The sequence below is a fragment of the Boleophthalmus pectinirostris genome, unplaced genomic scaffold, assembly GCF_026225935.1.
Source record: "Boleophthalmus pectinirostris isolate CB_2022bp ecotype Guang Dong unplaced genomic scaffold, ASM2622593v1 HiC_scaffold_18, whole genome shotgun sequence".
In the NCBI taxonomy this organism is placed as follows: Eukaryota; Metazoa; Chordata; class Actinopteri; order Gobiiformes; family Gobiidae; genus Boleophthalmus; species Boleophthalmus pectinirostris.
The window spans coordinates 24,355,773-24,369,277 of NW_026571133.1; the positions used below are offsets into that span (position 1 = coordinate 24,355,773).

General features: G+C 37.7%; 1 protein-coding gene and 1 long non-coding RNA gene across 2 annotated transcripts; one reads left to right on the plus strand and one right to left on the minus strand.

Moving 5' to 3' along the window:
* Positions 1-598: 598 nt before the first annotated feature.
* On the plus strand, positions 599-12,466 carry LOC110157563 (synaptic vesicle glycoprotein 2C-like). The gene is made up of 12 exons (XM_020921914.2): positions 599-1,351; positions 3,791-3,971; positions 4,451-4,602; positions 6,847-6,980; positions 7,274-7,363; positions 7,446-7,556; positions 8,952-9,040; positions 9,305-9,469; positions 10,605-10,738; positions 11,406-11,609; positions 12,025-12,184; positions 12,273-12,466. Exons 1-12 carry the CDS (start codon positions 766-768, stop codon positions 12,454-12,456), a joined length of 2,190 nt encoding a protein of 729 aa, XP_020777573.1. The 5' UTR covers positions 599-765; the 3' UTR covers positions 12,457-12,466.
* Positions 7,853-8,633, minus strand: LOC129408922 (uncharacterized). Its single transcript, XR_008632176.1, has 4 exons — positions 8,589-8,633; positions 8,281-8,410; positions 8,124-8,200; positions 7,853-7,971 (listed from the first exon to the last, which is right to left on the minus strand). It is a non-coding gene; the product is annotated as an uncharacterized LOC129408922 (long non-coding RNA).
* Positions 12,467-13,505: the final 1,039 nt, after the last annotated feature.

Here is a 13,505-nt window from a genome sequence, read left to right on the forward strand (position 1 = left end):
ATAGATCACTCGAAAATGCCAGGATTAATCACCTCTGCCTTTGAAATGATACCTGTGTTGGCATCTATTAAATGTTAACTGTACTATGTTTAAATACTCATCTGCTATCAAGAGCTTATTATAAAGTCTTGAATGAAAAGCACTTATCTGTATTATTGCTGCTGAGTGAGGTAATGTTGTGCTTTTGGACAATGGCATTTTGAAACAATATAGCATTCTATGTATTTTAAAAATTCTTAACTTTTTGCATGCTAAAAATTTCTATTTAAAAAAAATCTATTTATTATATGCTTTTGCTTTATTAAAATGTCCTTTTAAATGACTATTGGAACATACTATTACTGAACTGCAACAAACCATATATTACACAATTTGTTAAGTTACACACACACACACACACACACACAAAATGGCTTGGATTAAACATGTGTTTGTACTGTGTTTTTTAAAGAAAGTCATGACAGGAGAACCACATGAGCACACAGATTTATGGGTCTATACTGCATGTCTTTCTGAACAGTAGTACTACAATATTTGATTTGAGAGCTTTTTGAAATGTTAACTCTAGTTTCTGCTTCTCCACAGATTGATGGTTTCTTCTGCTCTGCACTGACAGAAACGCTCTTGTGAAGATCAATACTCTTCATTTTGGACAGGTCCTAATGGCACTGTGTGTCTTGCAGATTTTGAGAAGTTAAAATAAAACTCTTGCACAGTTTTTATCTAATCCTTAAAGGATTTTTTATTTTAATAAACTCTACCAATATGGATGAAAACAGGACTTCCTTAGTTAAAGGTGCGAAGGACATTGCCAAAGAGGCCAAGAGGCAAGCTGCCAGAAACTTCAACAAGGCTGTAGACAGAGCCTCAGATGAGTACTCCAATCAGCGCAGCTACAACCGCTTCAACAACGAAAATGAGGAAGAGGAGTATTACCAACAGCAGGATGAATACTATGGAGAGAATAGAGACAATGATGATGGGGCATCCAGTGATGCAACTGAGGGACATGATGATGAGAATGAAGTCTACGAAGGGGAGTACCAGGGTGTGCCTGCCTACAGTGATGGGAAACCCTCAGATGCGCATGTGGCACTGGGAGAGCCTGTCTCTGATAGCCTCAAAAGCCATAAGGATCTGGAGAGTGAGAGGCAGGCTGATGAGGAGGAGCTGGCCCAGCAGTATGAGCTCATCCTGCAGGAGTGTGGCCATGGCCGCTTCCAGTGGCAGCTGTACTTTGTCCTGGGCCTGGCACTCATGTCTGATGGAGTAGAGGTGTTTGTGGTGGGCTTTGTCCTCCCCAGCGCAGAAACAGACATGTGTGTGCCTAACTCAGGGGCAGGATGGCTGGGTAAGAATCTGCACCTCTGAGGTGTTTGGGTGGGGGACCTGACAGGGTGAGTTGGTACTTTAAGTATTTGTTCATTTTCAGTTTGCAGAAGTGATGTGATCTGGTCATAAACACTAGATTCTAAGAACTAGGAGTGACAAAAGGAAACTCATTTGTCAAGAAATAAATACTAGTGTCGTTTGATTCATGGTTTGCTATAAGGTAAAAATATATATTTAAATCCAATATGAGCATTGGTTGTCATGACACCATGTCTTGGGATACATGAGTAGGAGGTATGTTCAGCTCAAGAAAGCTCTTTCACATATTCAGTTGATGTGGCTGTGGACCAAATTCATTGGAGCCATGTTTTTTGCCTTGACAATGATGTGGGTATACAAGCAGATAAAACCATTCTAACTTGGTTTGACAAACTCAGCGTGCTGAAGCCACTCTCACCTAAAGTGAGTCATAACTGTGGGTACAGACTAGAAACAATGAGTCATCATTACTCCCATATCACACTAATGCCTAAAATGTGTCAGGAATGGCTAAACAAATAAGCAGGAAGTTATTAGCTTGACAAAATCATATTTTAAATTACATCTTGCTTTTTAAAACAAAAGTGTAGCAGTTATTTTTTCCAAGTTCTTTCTGTTCCCCCTGTTTAATCCTCTTCTTTTTCTAGGCTTCAGTGATCTGGAGATATTAACAGAGCTAATCTTTGCAGCATTGTGTTTCTCTGCAGTTTAGACATGGTAGACTGACTTTTGTCCCTCCCTCTTAAAATAGGATGACTGCTTCCTTGCAGTACTCTTTCCCTTTACCTCCAGTGCATATGTTTTATGTAGTACAATCGCCCTCTTTATAGTGCTCATATACCATAGATTTTCTCACCTTTCTCTCTCACACAAACATACACCAAAATACAATTCCTAACCTCACATTCCTCCCGTAAAGCTCAAAAAGCTGTTGTATGGGCTTCGGGATTTGATAAAAGTAACACTCCAGCCTCCCCCGCCCACTTTCACATGCTTGTTCCCTCTCACACTCCGTCAGGCACACCTGTCTGTCACAGAGCCTCCTCTGGGAGCTTCTCTCATCAGGATTTCTACAGCTCTTGCATGAAGCTACCAGCTGTTCATATTAAGTACATTTTTAACTTGCATTGTCTCATCCAGACTCGTCTATGGGGATGTTTCCACTGGTGCAGAGAAACTGTAGACTCAAAGAAAGTTGCAATCATTTATCTGAAATATTCCCAGGTGATAACCAGAACGGACCTTCATTAGTATTATAATGAATGCATTTTCACACACAGAATGAACACATTTGTATTTTGTGTTGCCTACTTAGATTACTGTGTACCATACAAAAGTTATTGTGCTTGTCATTATTGACAATAGCTACATGCAGCCTTCTGATCTTTCCTATCACACTGGTAATGTGTGTAATCAATTTAAACATATTTGCCTTTTAACCAGCCCCGCCCACTTTCTGTTACAATGCAGGAGGGTGTGGAATCAGACTATATTTCAAAGTCTCCTCAATATCTCTCATCATATAATTCAGAACAATATCTATAGCTTCTTTTACTGATTTGCAGTCTAGTGCTTTGCTCATTCATTCTGATGAAATTTGTGTTCATCCAAAGATCAGAGCAATCAGAAGTTGTGGACACAGGATACAGTTCGAGACCATGTCTTTGTGTATTGTAAGTCTAGTCTTGGGCATCCCAAACACTATGTAACCTGCTCATTATGTGGCAGGTGACCATTACATCCCTCACTTAAGTCTCTCATTGACAGGGTAGAAATAATGTCATTGTTCTGAGATAATGTTATGTCAACAGCATTCATTCACTGTGTCAGCACTTCCACCTTTTAGATATCTAATGTGATTCTCATAAGTTATCTTACAGCTTTAGCAGCTTAAGTGTGCAGATATCCGTGGCTGTCACAAGTAATAAATTGCTATAGGTCTATGCGTCATGTCTGTGCAGCTCGATAAGGCCCACCTCCTCTTCCAGCCTATCAGCCCATCACCACAACCACTGCCATGAAAGAGAAAGTATCCTTTTCTTTTCCATGTCAAGTAGTCCCATCTCTCTAGCCTGCATTAGCATTTTTATTAGTAACTACAGAACAGTGGGGATTATTTACTGGTCTGACAAACCACTAGCCCTCCTTGACACCTTTCAGTCTTTCTTCCTTTAAAGAGAAAGTGTTTTGACTTTCTCTGAGAAGGAAAGGGCAAAAAAGTTGCAAGAAGGAAACTATTAACTAAGATAATCATAATAATTTAAACACTTTTCACAATATTGATTGAGGACCAATTTAATGTGTGGTTGAGATTTTGGCAGGTGTAAAAATGAATGCATGTTTTAATTGTTTTAATCCTTCAGTTATTGCTTCTGTAATGATACATTTTTCCCTTTGCTTTGTGCTATTTCCTCTGCAGGTAGCATAGTGTATTTGGGAATGATGGTGGGGGCATTCTTCTGGGGAGGCCTATCAGACAAAGTGGGCCGCAGACAGATCCTCCTGATATCTTTGTCTGTCAACGGCTTCTTTGCCTTCTTGTCTTCCTTTGTCCAGGGATACAGCATGTTCCTCTTCTGCCGCATGGTGTCTGGATTTGGGTAGGCCGCCCTCCTTCTCTTACCTGGGTTGTATAAGACTGGGGCATAAAAGCATAGTTGTACTGCAGTGGTGGTGATCTCCACATTACATATAAAAGCTGACTTGAGATTGTGGTGCTCAGGGTCACATTGAGGTCATTCTCAGGTCAGAGTCATAATACAATTCTATGGTATGATATAGTAACAGACTAGATTGTATGCATTTACATATAGCTGAAGAATTTATTTTATCTTAAAAGCTTCATTTTTTTGTCACGAAAATTTTAAATGTGATATACATTTTTAAAATTATATCCATAAAGATAGGAAAGTTTTTAATTGACAAGTTTCAGTGTGCAAAACAAAATCTTGATTAAAGCAAAACATATACCACATTTTACATTTCTTTAATGAGCCATGCTTTTTCATTGTGCATATATGTTACTATTATAAAGTTTTTACAGAGACACATGCAATATTAAAATTGCATGTTGTTGTAGGATTGGAGGAGCGGTGCCCATAGTGTTCTCCTTCTTTGCTGAGGTATTAGCTCGTGAAAAACGAGGGGAACATCTGAGCTGGCTCTGTATGTTCTGGATGATTGGAGGAATCTATGCATCTGCCATGGCCTGGGCCATTATTCCACACTATGGTGAGTGGAATCAAATATTTGATAAAAAAAATATACTATGTTTTCTGAATCACCACATCACCACAACTTGAATCAATCAACTTGCAGGTTCAGATAATAAATGTCAGTGATTCAAGGAAGGGAGTAAAATCACACATTTTATGGGAAAGTACATTTAAAAACATGGCTTTAGAGGTGATTTAGAAGCAAATGAAAGTAGACAGCGACTGACAGGTATCAAGAAATAGGAACCTCCCAAATGTGATAGAAATATAAATAAAGTATTTAGGTTATTTAGTAATTTGGTAAAAAAAAAATCTACTTTATACAACACATAGTATATGTTAACACTTCTTAGTTCAAAGACGAGATGGCTGTTTACATTATACAATAATATCACACTACTACTTAATATTTTTTTCTGTTTTCAGCTCACAGTACGATAAAATGAACGTTTTATTTTCATTATGAAAATATGGACATTTAACACACAGGGTAACACAAAGCAGGTGGTTGTGTAGGCGGGGGCTCTCACAACTCACTGCTGCAGCACAGAGAAGCTCAAAGGAAATGCCAAACTATTTATAGTATACATGAAAATCTGTCAAATGCATATTACTGAAATAGGATAGTATTTGTACAAAGGTTGGCTGCAGTGTCACACAACAAAAATGTGTACATTATAGATTGATAGATAATTGAAGATGAGTCCCATGTTGCATAACAAACAAACATATTTGAAATGTTTTAAATGTTGCATTAAATTAAGCTTTGAATAACTATGTTCAAAACACATATAAGACTGAAATGATGCTATTTTTGATCTCTGATTTACATTTTTCACTTTTTTCTCAATTTACACTTGCACTATCTCCCTTTTTATATAGTGTCAATAATTACAATTTGAAGTGACTCTGTTCTCTTCCACTATGGTCAGTTCCACATTTTATGTCCTAAATAAGTACAGTATACAGTTTCCATTTAAAGCTTTAAATGTGTCACGACAAACTAGTCAAAGTGAGGAGACCAGGCGAAACTCGTAATTGAGGTCAATTGATTAGATGCTACTGTTTTAACACATTTTTTTGGCCCAAGTGCAGTGGAGTGTGGGTAATAGGTTCCGCCGCAGTGCTTTTGGCATTGACTGGTGGTGGACCATGGCTAGAGTGCCGTGTGACTCTTTTGTATAACTGCACAGCCGAAAGAGGATAATAAATGTTAAAATTAGAAATACTGGTTTGCAGATTTCCTAATATAGTTACAAACTTTTCATGCATTGATCTCACATGCACCCCTGCATTAGATGTGAAAGGAGGATAATCAAGGGCACACTATCTAAATATGTGTATTTTGTAGTGTATTTTTGGTACCTAGCCATGCCTGAGGTAGGTATATAAATCTTCCTGGGTATCTGAGTCGGTCAACCGTCCCCTCTAGTCCATTACAGTTATAATCCCCCTAATCAGGTTTGTACTAGCTCTGGCCAGAGCAGTCCCACAGGACACTCTCACACAAGGGTAACCCAGCATGTTATATATTAGGTTATTAAAATATTTGAGTTCATCATCAAATGGTTGCCTCTGATTGTGGACTGCTGTTGTGCTCTTTTAAAAACAGCAGTGTTGAGTTAAAATGTCTGCTGATATATTTTACTGCTCCATGACCATCCAAGCACACAATACATCCCAGCAGCTGTAAGTGATAGTTGCATTTTCGAAAGGTGCATTAAAGGACTTTTATGCCATCTGCCTGTCATCATGGATTTGTTTTTGCTTTGCCTGGTATGTTCCACAATAGGGCATTTGTCGTATCTATGTCCATGGATAGATAAGTTTAATGTCATACTGTGGAGCATTACAGGCAAAATTATGGGAAAATGTACATTGTGCACCATTGCGGAAAAAGACAGTCAGGTTGGTTTTTATTATTCTTTTCACCAAAAAGTAATCTACCTTGAAGTAACACATATTCAGTTTAGATGTAATAATCATTGAGGTTTACTACCAAAATAATACACATAGATTAATCTTAATGTATAAACATAATTGAAAATATACAGGTAATATGTATTCACAATCAGCACTCACTATACTAATCAATATCCTGTTTAGAACTAACCCAGAAAATGCCCAGTCAATATCTTTTTTGACCATACAAGTCTGCCTCACACAGTCTTGGTCCTGAGTATTATATAATATACTATATAATACCAAAGCACACCTTATTTAATACTGCGAGTATACCTGTCTATTCCTCTCTCTTCAGGCTGGAGCTTCAGCATGGGCTCGGCATATCAGTTCCACAGCTGGAGAGTGTTTGTGGTGGTCTGTGCTCTGCCGTGTGTCTCTGCAGTCGTAGCTCTCACTTTTATGCCTGAAAGCCCCCGCTTTTACCTGGAGGTAGTAAAAACACTGCAAACTGCAACATCATGGCTTTAAGTGGAAACGCTACTAGGGACAAAATCTATTTATAGCCCAGAGGCATCATACAAAAATCATATTGACTGAATTTACTTTGTGTTTGGGGTTATTTTTATTTATGTATTCATCACAAAACAATCAAATAGTAGCAATGCATAGCTTATTTGTGTATGATCAGCTATTATATTTGATGTCTATTATTGCAATTACAGTGTAGTTAAAGGCAAAACTACATTTGACTGAATTTAAACTGAATCTTGGGCTGTTTTCAGATGGGGAAGCATGACGAGGCCTGGATGGTGCTCAAACACATCCATGACACTAACATGCGTGCACGTGGTGAGCCTGAGAGAGTCTTCACAGTAAGTTATCAATCTGGTGTTTCAGTGCAGACACATTACAAAGCACCAAGAGCAGATAAAAGTACAGTGTCTCCCCCTGCAGGTGAATCGCATAAAAATCCCTAAACAGCTGGATGAGCTGGTGGAGATGCAGAATGAGTCAGCGAACCCTGTGTTAAAAGTCCTCCTTAAAATCCAATCAGAGCTCAAAGGGGTACCAGACTTATTCATTCACTGAAAAATAAAGGTCGCTGGATTTGCGTGAAAAAGTTATGGAATGCAGTCGCATGCAATAAAATTATGTTTAGGCTTTGAAACTTATTTCAATCCTCTCTACACATATTTTTCTCAGAACATGAACGTTACTTTTTCATGTTGATGAAATCTGATCAAATCATGCTGAATATGCATATTTATATTATGTTGCCTTATGGTGAAATGTATAAGTACGTATAATATAATTTAATTGATGTAATTCTGTAAAATAATACAAAAACAATCTTTAGTTTTCCACAGTTCCGTATTGTCTTAAACAGAGTCAAACACACAGAGAGCACAAGTACAGAGACACACAATTTGGAGATGGACAATGTGAAGATTTATTCCAGTGAAGACGCTCTGGTCTCTGCCTGTGGACACAGGAATAACACATGATCATTACATTATAATGATCTACTCTGTTGTACATGTTTAAATACATTTAAAGTACTTATTACTACAATAATGGACTGAAACAGAATCACAAGAACATTAGAACTGTATCTGCAGAAACAAAACTCACCATGTGCTGCTTTTCTTCCTCTAAATGCAGTAACATGTAGGGCATTTGGTATAAAGTCCTCCTAGTGCCACATCACCCTGTAGAAACACGATGACTATTTCAATAGGAAGTTAATTTTGAAAAATTCTTTTAAAATCATTTTAGTTGAGTTACTTACTTTGTTCATCTGTGGTCTGTGTTTTGTTGGTTTTCAAACATCTTCCTTTTTTCTGAAACATCAGCTATAACATTCATGAACTTCCCCACAGCTCCAGCAGAGCTCTGGACATAACTGTTTTTAGTTTACTCTGGAAGCAACACATACAACTGTCACACTCTTGTAGATGGACAGTCAAATACAATTTGTTTTATGGAAACAGTCCTTACATTAACTCAAATTTCAAATAAAACACCACAAACATGTTTTAACAATGATGACATTCTAGTCCAGAGAAGCAAGCAAGTAAAATCTTTGAAAAGTCTCACCTCCAGATCAGCTCTCATAATCCTCCTGCTTCACACTGTGTGTCCTCTGCTCCTGTAACTGTCCTGTGTCCTGTTACATTTGAATTTTCCCTCCAAAAGTTTTGGGGAGGAGAATTCCAGAGGGAGGAGTTTCACCAGAGTTTATAACAAAGTCATGTTTCATCAACCTGATTAAAACATGCAGGTCTAACATTGGCCACAATCAAGCGACCTTTGTTAGATTTAAACATGTTGAACAGAGAAACATAAAAAAGTCATGTTACTGTTATCAAATTCGGACCCTCAGACCATTTATTCAGTGTTGTATTAATTCCTTATTTTCTGATTCTCTGTGATGATTAGACCTAAATCTTCTCCTCACAGATCTGGAAAACCTTTCTGAAATGCTTTACCAACCCAATCAAAGAAAACACCATCAAATTAGCCGCAGTTTGGTTTACCTTGTCTTTTGGGTAAGACTTTGACCAATTATTGACAAAATACAGAACATTACTTGCTCTTTTAACTTGTTGCTATTTGGATTTGTTTGCAATGTTTGTGATTTTTTTTAAGATGCAGCTTCATAGCATCATTAGTGATGTGTGTAGTTGAATTTTTGGTCTTTGGTTTATAGTATTACATCATGCCTAATTTACTTAACTTTACTTAACTTTCGATTTAACCATTAAAAGGTTTTCTTTGTACTTTGCTCTTAATATGAATAATATGTTGTGCAGGTATTATGGCCTATCTGTGTGGTTCCCTGATGTCATTAAACACCTTCAAGCAGATGAGTATGCCTCCAGAGTCAAGATCCACAATAATGAACGCATAGAAGACATCACGTTCAATTTCACCCTCGAGAACCAAATCCACAGAAATGGACTCTTTCTGAATGACAGGTAAAATCGCAGTGAATCTTGCTCTTGAAAGTAATCCCATTGAAGGATGAAACTGCTGCTGTATGCTCTGCAGAACCACTACTTCCTGTCCAATTTGATCTTTGTGTGTTTTTTGTTGTGCTAAAATAATTAAACATTTAAAAATAAGGCAGTGAACAGGCTGCTGTCGGTGCATGCCAGTGACAACATGTTAAAAACTACACAAATAAGATGACTACTTATTCCTAAAGACTTCTGTGCTTAGAAAGAGAGATGGTTGTGTCTCAGTGCTAATGGTAATGCTAATGTTGAGGCATAATAAATAGCAACAACACTACAAACTAAAGTATTCTACATATAAAAAAATGGGTAGTCTTTATTTTAATTAATTTGAATTTTAATAGGTTGTTTGTTTTATGTTTTGCTATTTAGTAAAAGTGAGTGTTAGCTTTGACACTATGGGTTTGAGACCATGAATCTATTAAAATAACAGTGGGCTAGCGAGCGTGCTGCACATAAGGCTGACCAGATTTCAAAATTAAAAACCGGGAAACACCTGGGTTTCAGTGGTTGATATGAATAAAATAGTGAAAAGAGTGAATAACATTATCCATTCTTGATTCACTTGTGGGTCAGTATTTATATTTAGAGACTTCTATTGGTGCTTTTTTTTGCCTTATGGTCATTTTGAAGCATTGTATTTTGGCTAAACAAATACAATATATTTTTGCTTTGCTGTTGGTGGGTATTAGATTTGTCAAAAACAGGGACACCTGGGACAGTAAATCTGCTGGGACAGAGGACACAGGGTCAAAACTGGGACTATCCAGTGTAAATAGGAATGGTCACCCTATGTGCACAGATCCTATATTTATCATTCCTGCAAACAGGGCGTCGTCTTCCTCCTTTATTTGCTGTCCGACCAGGAAATTAAAAGACTTATCTCGCTCTCTTCCACCTTCCATGCAGTTCAGTTTCAAACATAGCTGCAGTTTTGTTATGAGTCTCACTGCACAGTGTGCATATTTATTTATTTATTTATTATAGAAGATTAAACATGTTTATTGTCATATTAGAGAGTTGAAACTAATTTGTTGAGCATTCCTGATTTACATAAAAACTAAAATCCACATTTGACTTTTTTGCTTTTTGTCAGGTTCATTGCTATGAAGTTCAAAGCTGTCACTTTCATTGACTCATCTTTTCTCAACTGTTACTTTGAAGATGTGTCTACAGTGGGCTCCTACTTCAAGAACTGCACTTTTGTCGACTCATTCTTCTACAACACGGGTCAGTGCACCCGTCTGTCCTTCCTCCCGCAGATATTTTGTTTCTGCTTTAAAAATCCAGTGTCTATCTATCCAGTATCTTTCTTTCTCACTCTTTTTAAAGTCACTGTCTCAGCCTCCTGGAGAGAAAAATAACTTTAAGCATGTATTGCTTTATTTTATACTTCTAAATTACTACATAGACTCAAGCTCCCCTCCTCTTGCTGACCAAGTGCACTCACTCATTAGTTTGTTATATGACTCACAGGATCACAGTAGGGTGTCTTTTCAAAGCAAACATGAAAATGCAGGTGTTTAATAATAATACACCACAGCTCCTAATGCAGAGATGGAAAGGCCTTAAGTGAGTTGCTTCAGATGTTTCCAGAAAAATAAAAATGGAAACAGTTTGATCAACACTCAGGACGACGCTGAAGTTTAGTGCACATGAGCAAACCACTCATCATAACTTGTGTGTATGCCTCCTGTTTAATATAGAGCCCTATAGAAACTGATATGCTGCATGTTATGTATGTTGTTTAAAACAACCCTTTGGAAAACAGATGCCATGACAAATAGAAAATGTCTCTTGCCCGTCATAGTTCGTATTGTTCTATTTGATCAGTGCATACATTTTTCCTGAAACAAAATTGTCACCACCATTTCATTTTTCCCTTATTGTGTTAAAGATATCGACGACTCCAAGCTAATAAAGTCGCAAGTGATCAGCAGCTCATTCCATCATAACAAGACGGGCTGTCAGGTGACATTTGATGACGACTACAGTGCCTACTGGGTCTATTTCGTAAACTTTTTGGGCACACTCGCAGTTCTGCCTGGAAACATTGTCTCTGCTCTTCTCATGGACAAAATAGGACGCCTCAGTATGTTAGGTATGGTATTTATCAATGTGGATCTAAATGACTATTTTTTAAGTACATTTTTGTCCACTTTAAAGGATAAGGTGTTATCAATCATACATAATGTGGAAGTGGTAAGGTGGTAAAGAAAATCATGTTTAAGGACTGCCACAATTAGGTCTGTCACAGGGCAGCTGTGGCTGCTCTTCAACCACAAGACAGGAGAGAATGTAAATCGCAATGTAAAGCAGTCTAGAATGGTTATGTACAATTTTTATTGGTTTTGATATGCTTGCTTGTTATATTTGTAAAAGCAGTATTAAAGCTTTAATAAGCATATATCTTAAATACCATTGCTTTAGCTCATCATTTTATACTTTTAAACTATTTTGTAGATAGTAGACAAACTGTGACATCTGTAATGTCTCTGAGTGGTTGTGTCCTGCAGGGGGCTCTATGGTGCTCTCGGGCATCAGCTGTTTCTTCCTGTGGTTTGGCACCAGTGAGTCCATGATGATCTTCATGTTATGCCTCTACAACGGTCTAAGCATTTCCGCCTGGAATTCTCTGGATGTGGTCACCACAGAGCTCTATCCCACTGACAGACGGTACAATTCAAATTTTAAAAGATTGTATACAATAATTTTTAAAAATACATCAAAGAAAGAATAACTTGATGATTGTGCTCGTTTACAGGGGCACAGGCTTTGGCTTCTGCAATGCTATGTGTAAGCTGGCAGCAGTGCTCGGTAACCTGATCTTTGGCTCCCTGGTTGGCATCACTAAAGCTATCCCCATCCTGCTGGCCTCCTCGGTGCTGGTGGGTGGTGGTCTGATCGGGCTGCGGCTTCCAGACACTCGCACCAATGTTCTCATGTGAAACAGGCAGCACGTGCTGTATGTTTATCAGGTGTTTACAGAGTGAAACCTGACTTAATTTAAATGTTATTTATGTTGTAATTTCAATTTCCTTTTATGAAATATTATTAATACCTGATAAATACATTACAATTGAAAAGTTGTGAAAACACAATGATAATCACATCAAAAGATTGAATTCTGAATCTGAAGACATTTAGGCAAATGTCAACATTACAATGCTCATAACAATAAGCAATCCTTGAGAAACCACAGTTCATATTTTGGAGCTGTTACTCATGTGCAACAAATCAAATGTCAATGCTGCAAAAGGCTTGGATTGCTCATAGTTTGCATAGAGTTTTGTTTAAATCCACTCCACTTTTTTTTATGCTTATACTGATTTTTTCACACATTTAGTAATTTTTGCTATTTATTGTATTTGCAACATTTTCATGCCGATGCCTGAAACTGAAGGTGCTACATTACAGAGAACCTCTGTTTCGAAAGTGGCTCAATCTATTGACAATATTCAAGCCGTTTACTGCTTTTTGCAAAAATAGCAAGGCCATTAAAATCAATAACATTACTGTTATTGTGTGTGAAACTGGCAAGTTAAGCAGCTACATTTCTAAGATGAAAAAAGTTTACAATTTGCGCTTTTTACTGAAACAGACTTTTGAGATTTGACCCTCTTGTCTGGATGCTTGACCGTGTTCATCTCTTGTGTGTTGTGTTGTGAAGGGCTTTGCAAACTCTCTGGCTGCTCTCTCTCTGTCTTCCTGTTTGCTGATTTGCTTGTGTCCTCTTTCTCGCCCTTTGCTGCTGCTGCTCCCTTCAAACTCCTCTAAGGCCTTTCTTCAAAGCTGTGCCTCTCTGTCTTTTAGCCCTAGTCTCTCCTTCCAAAACTTGCTGGAAGCTTTGCTGCTTTGTCCTGTTTTCTCTTCTTCAGGATGTGTGCTTGTGTGCATGAGTGTTCAGACAAACCACTAACTAAACAGTTAGTGAAAGTTAGAATCGTAATATCAAGAATATAAGTTTGAAGTGAAATTCAAGCCATGAATAACAGCA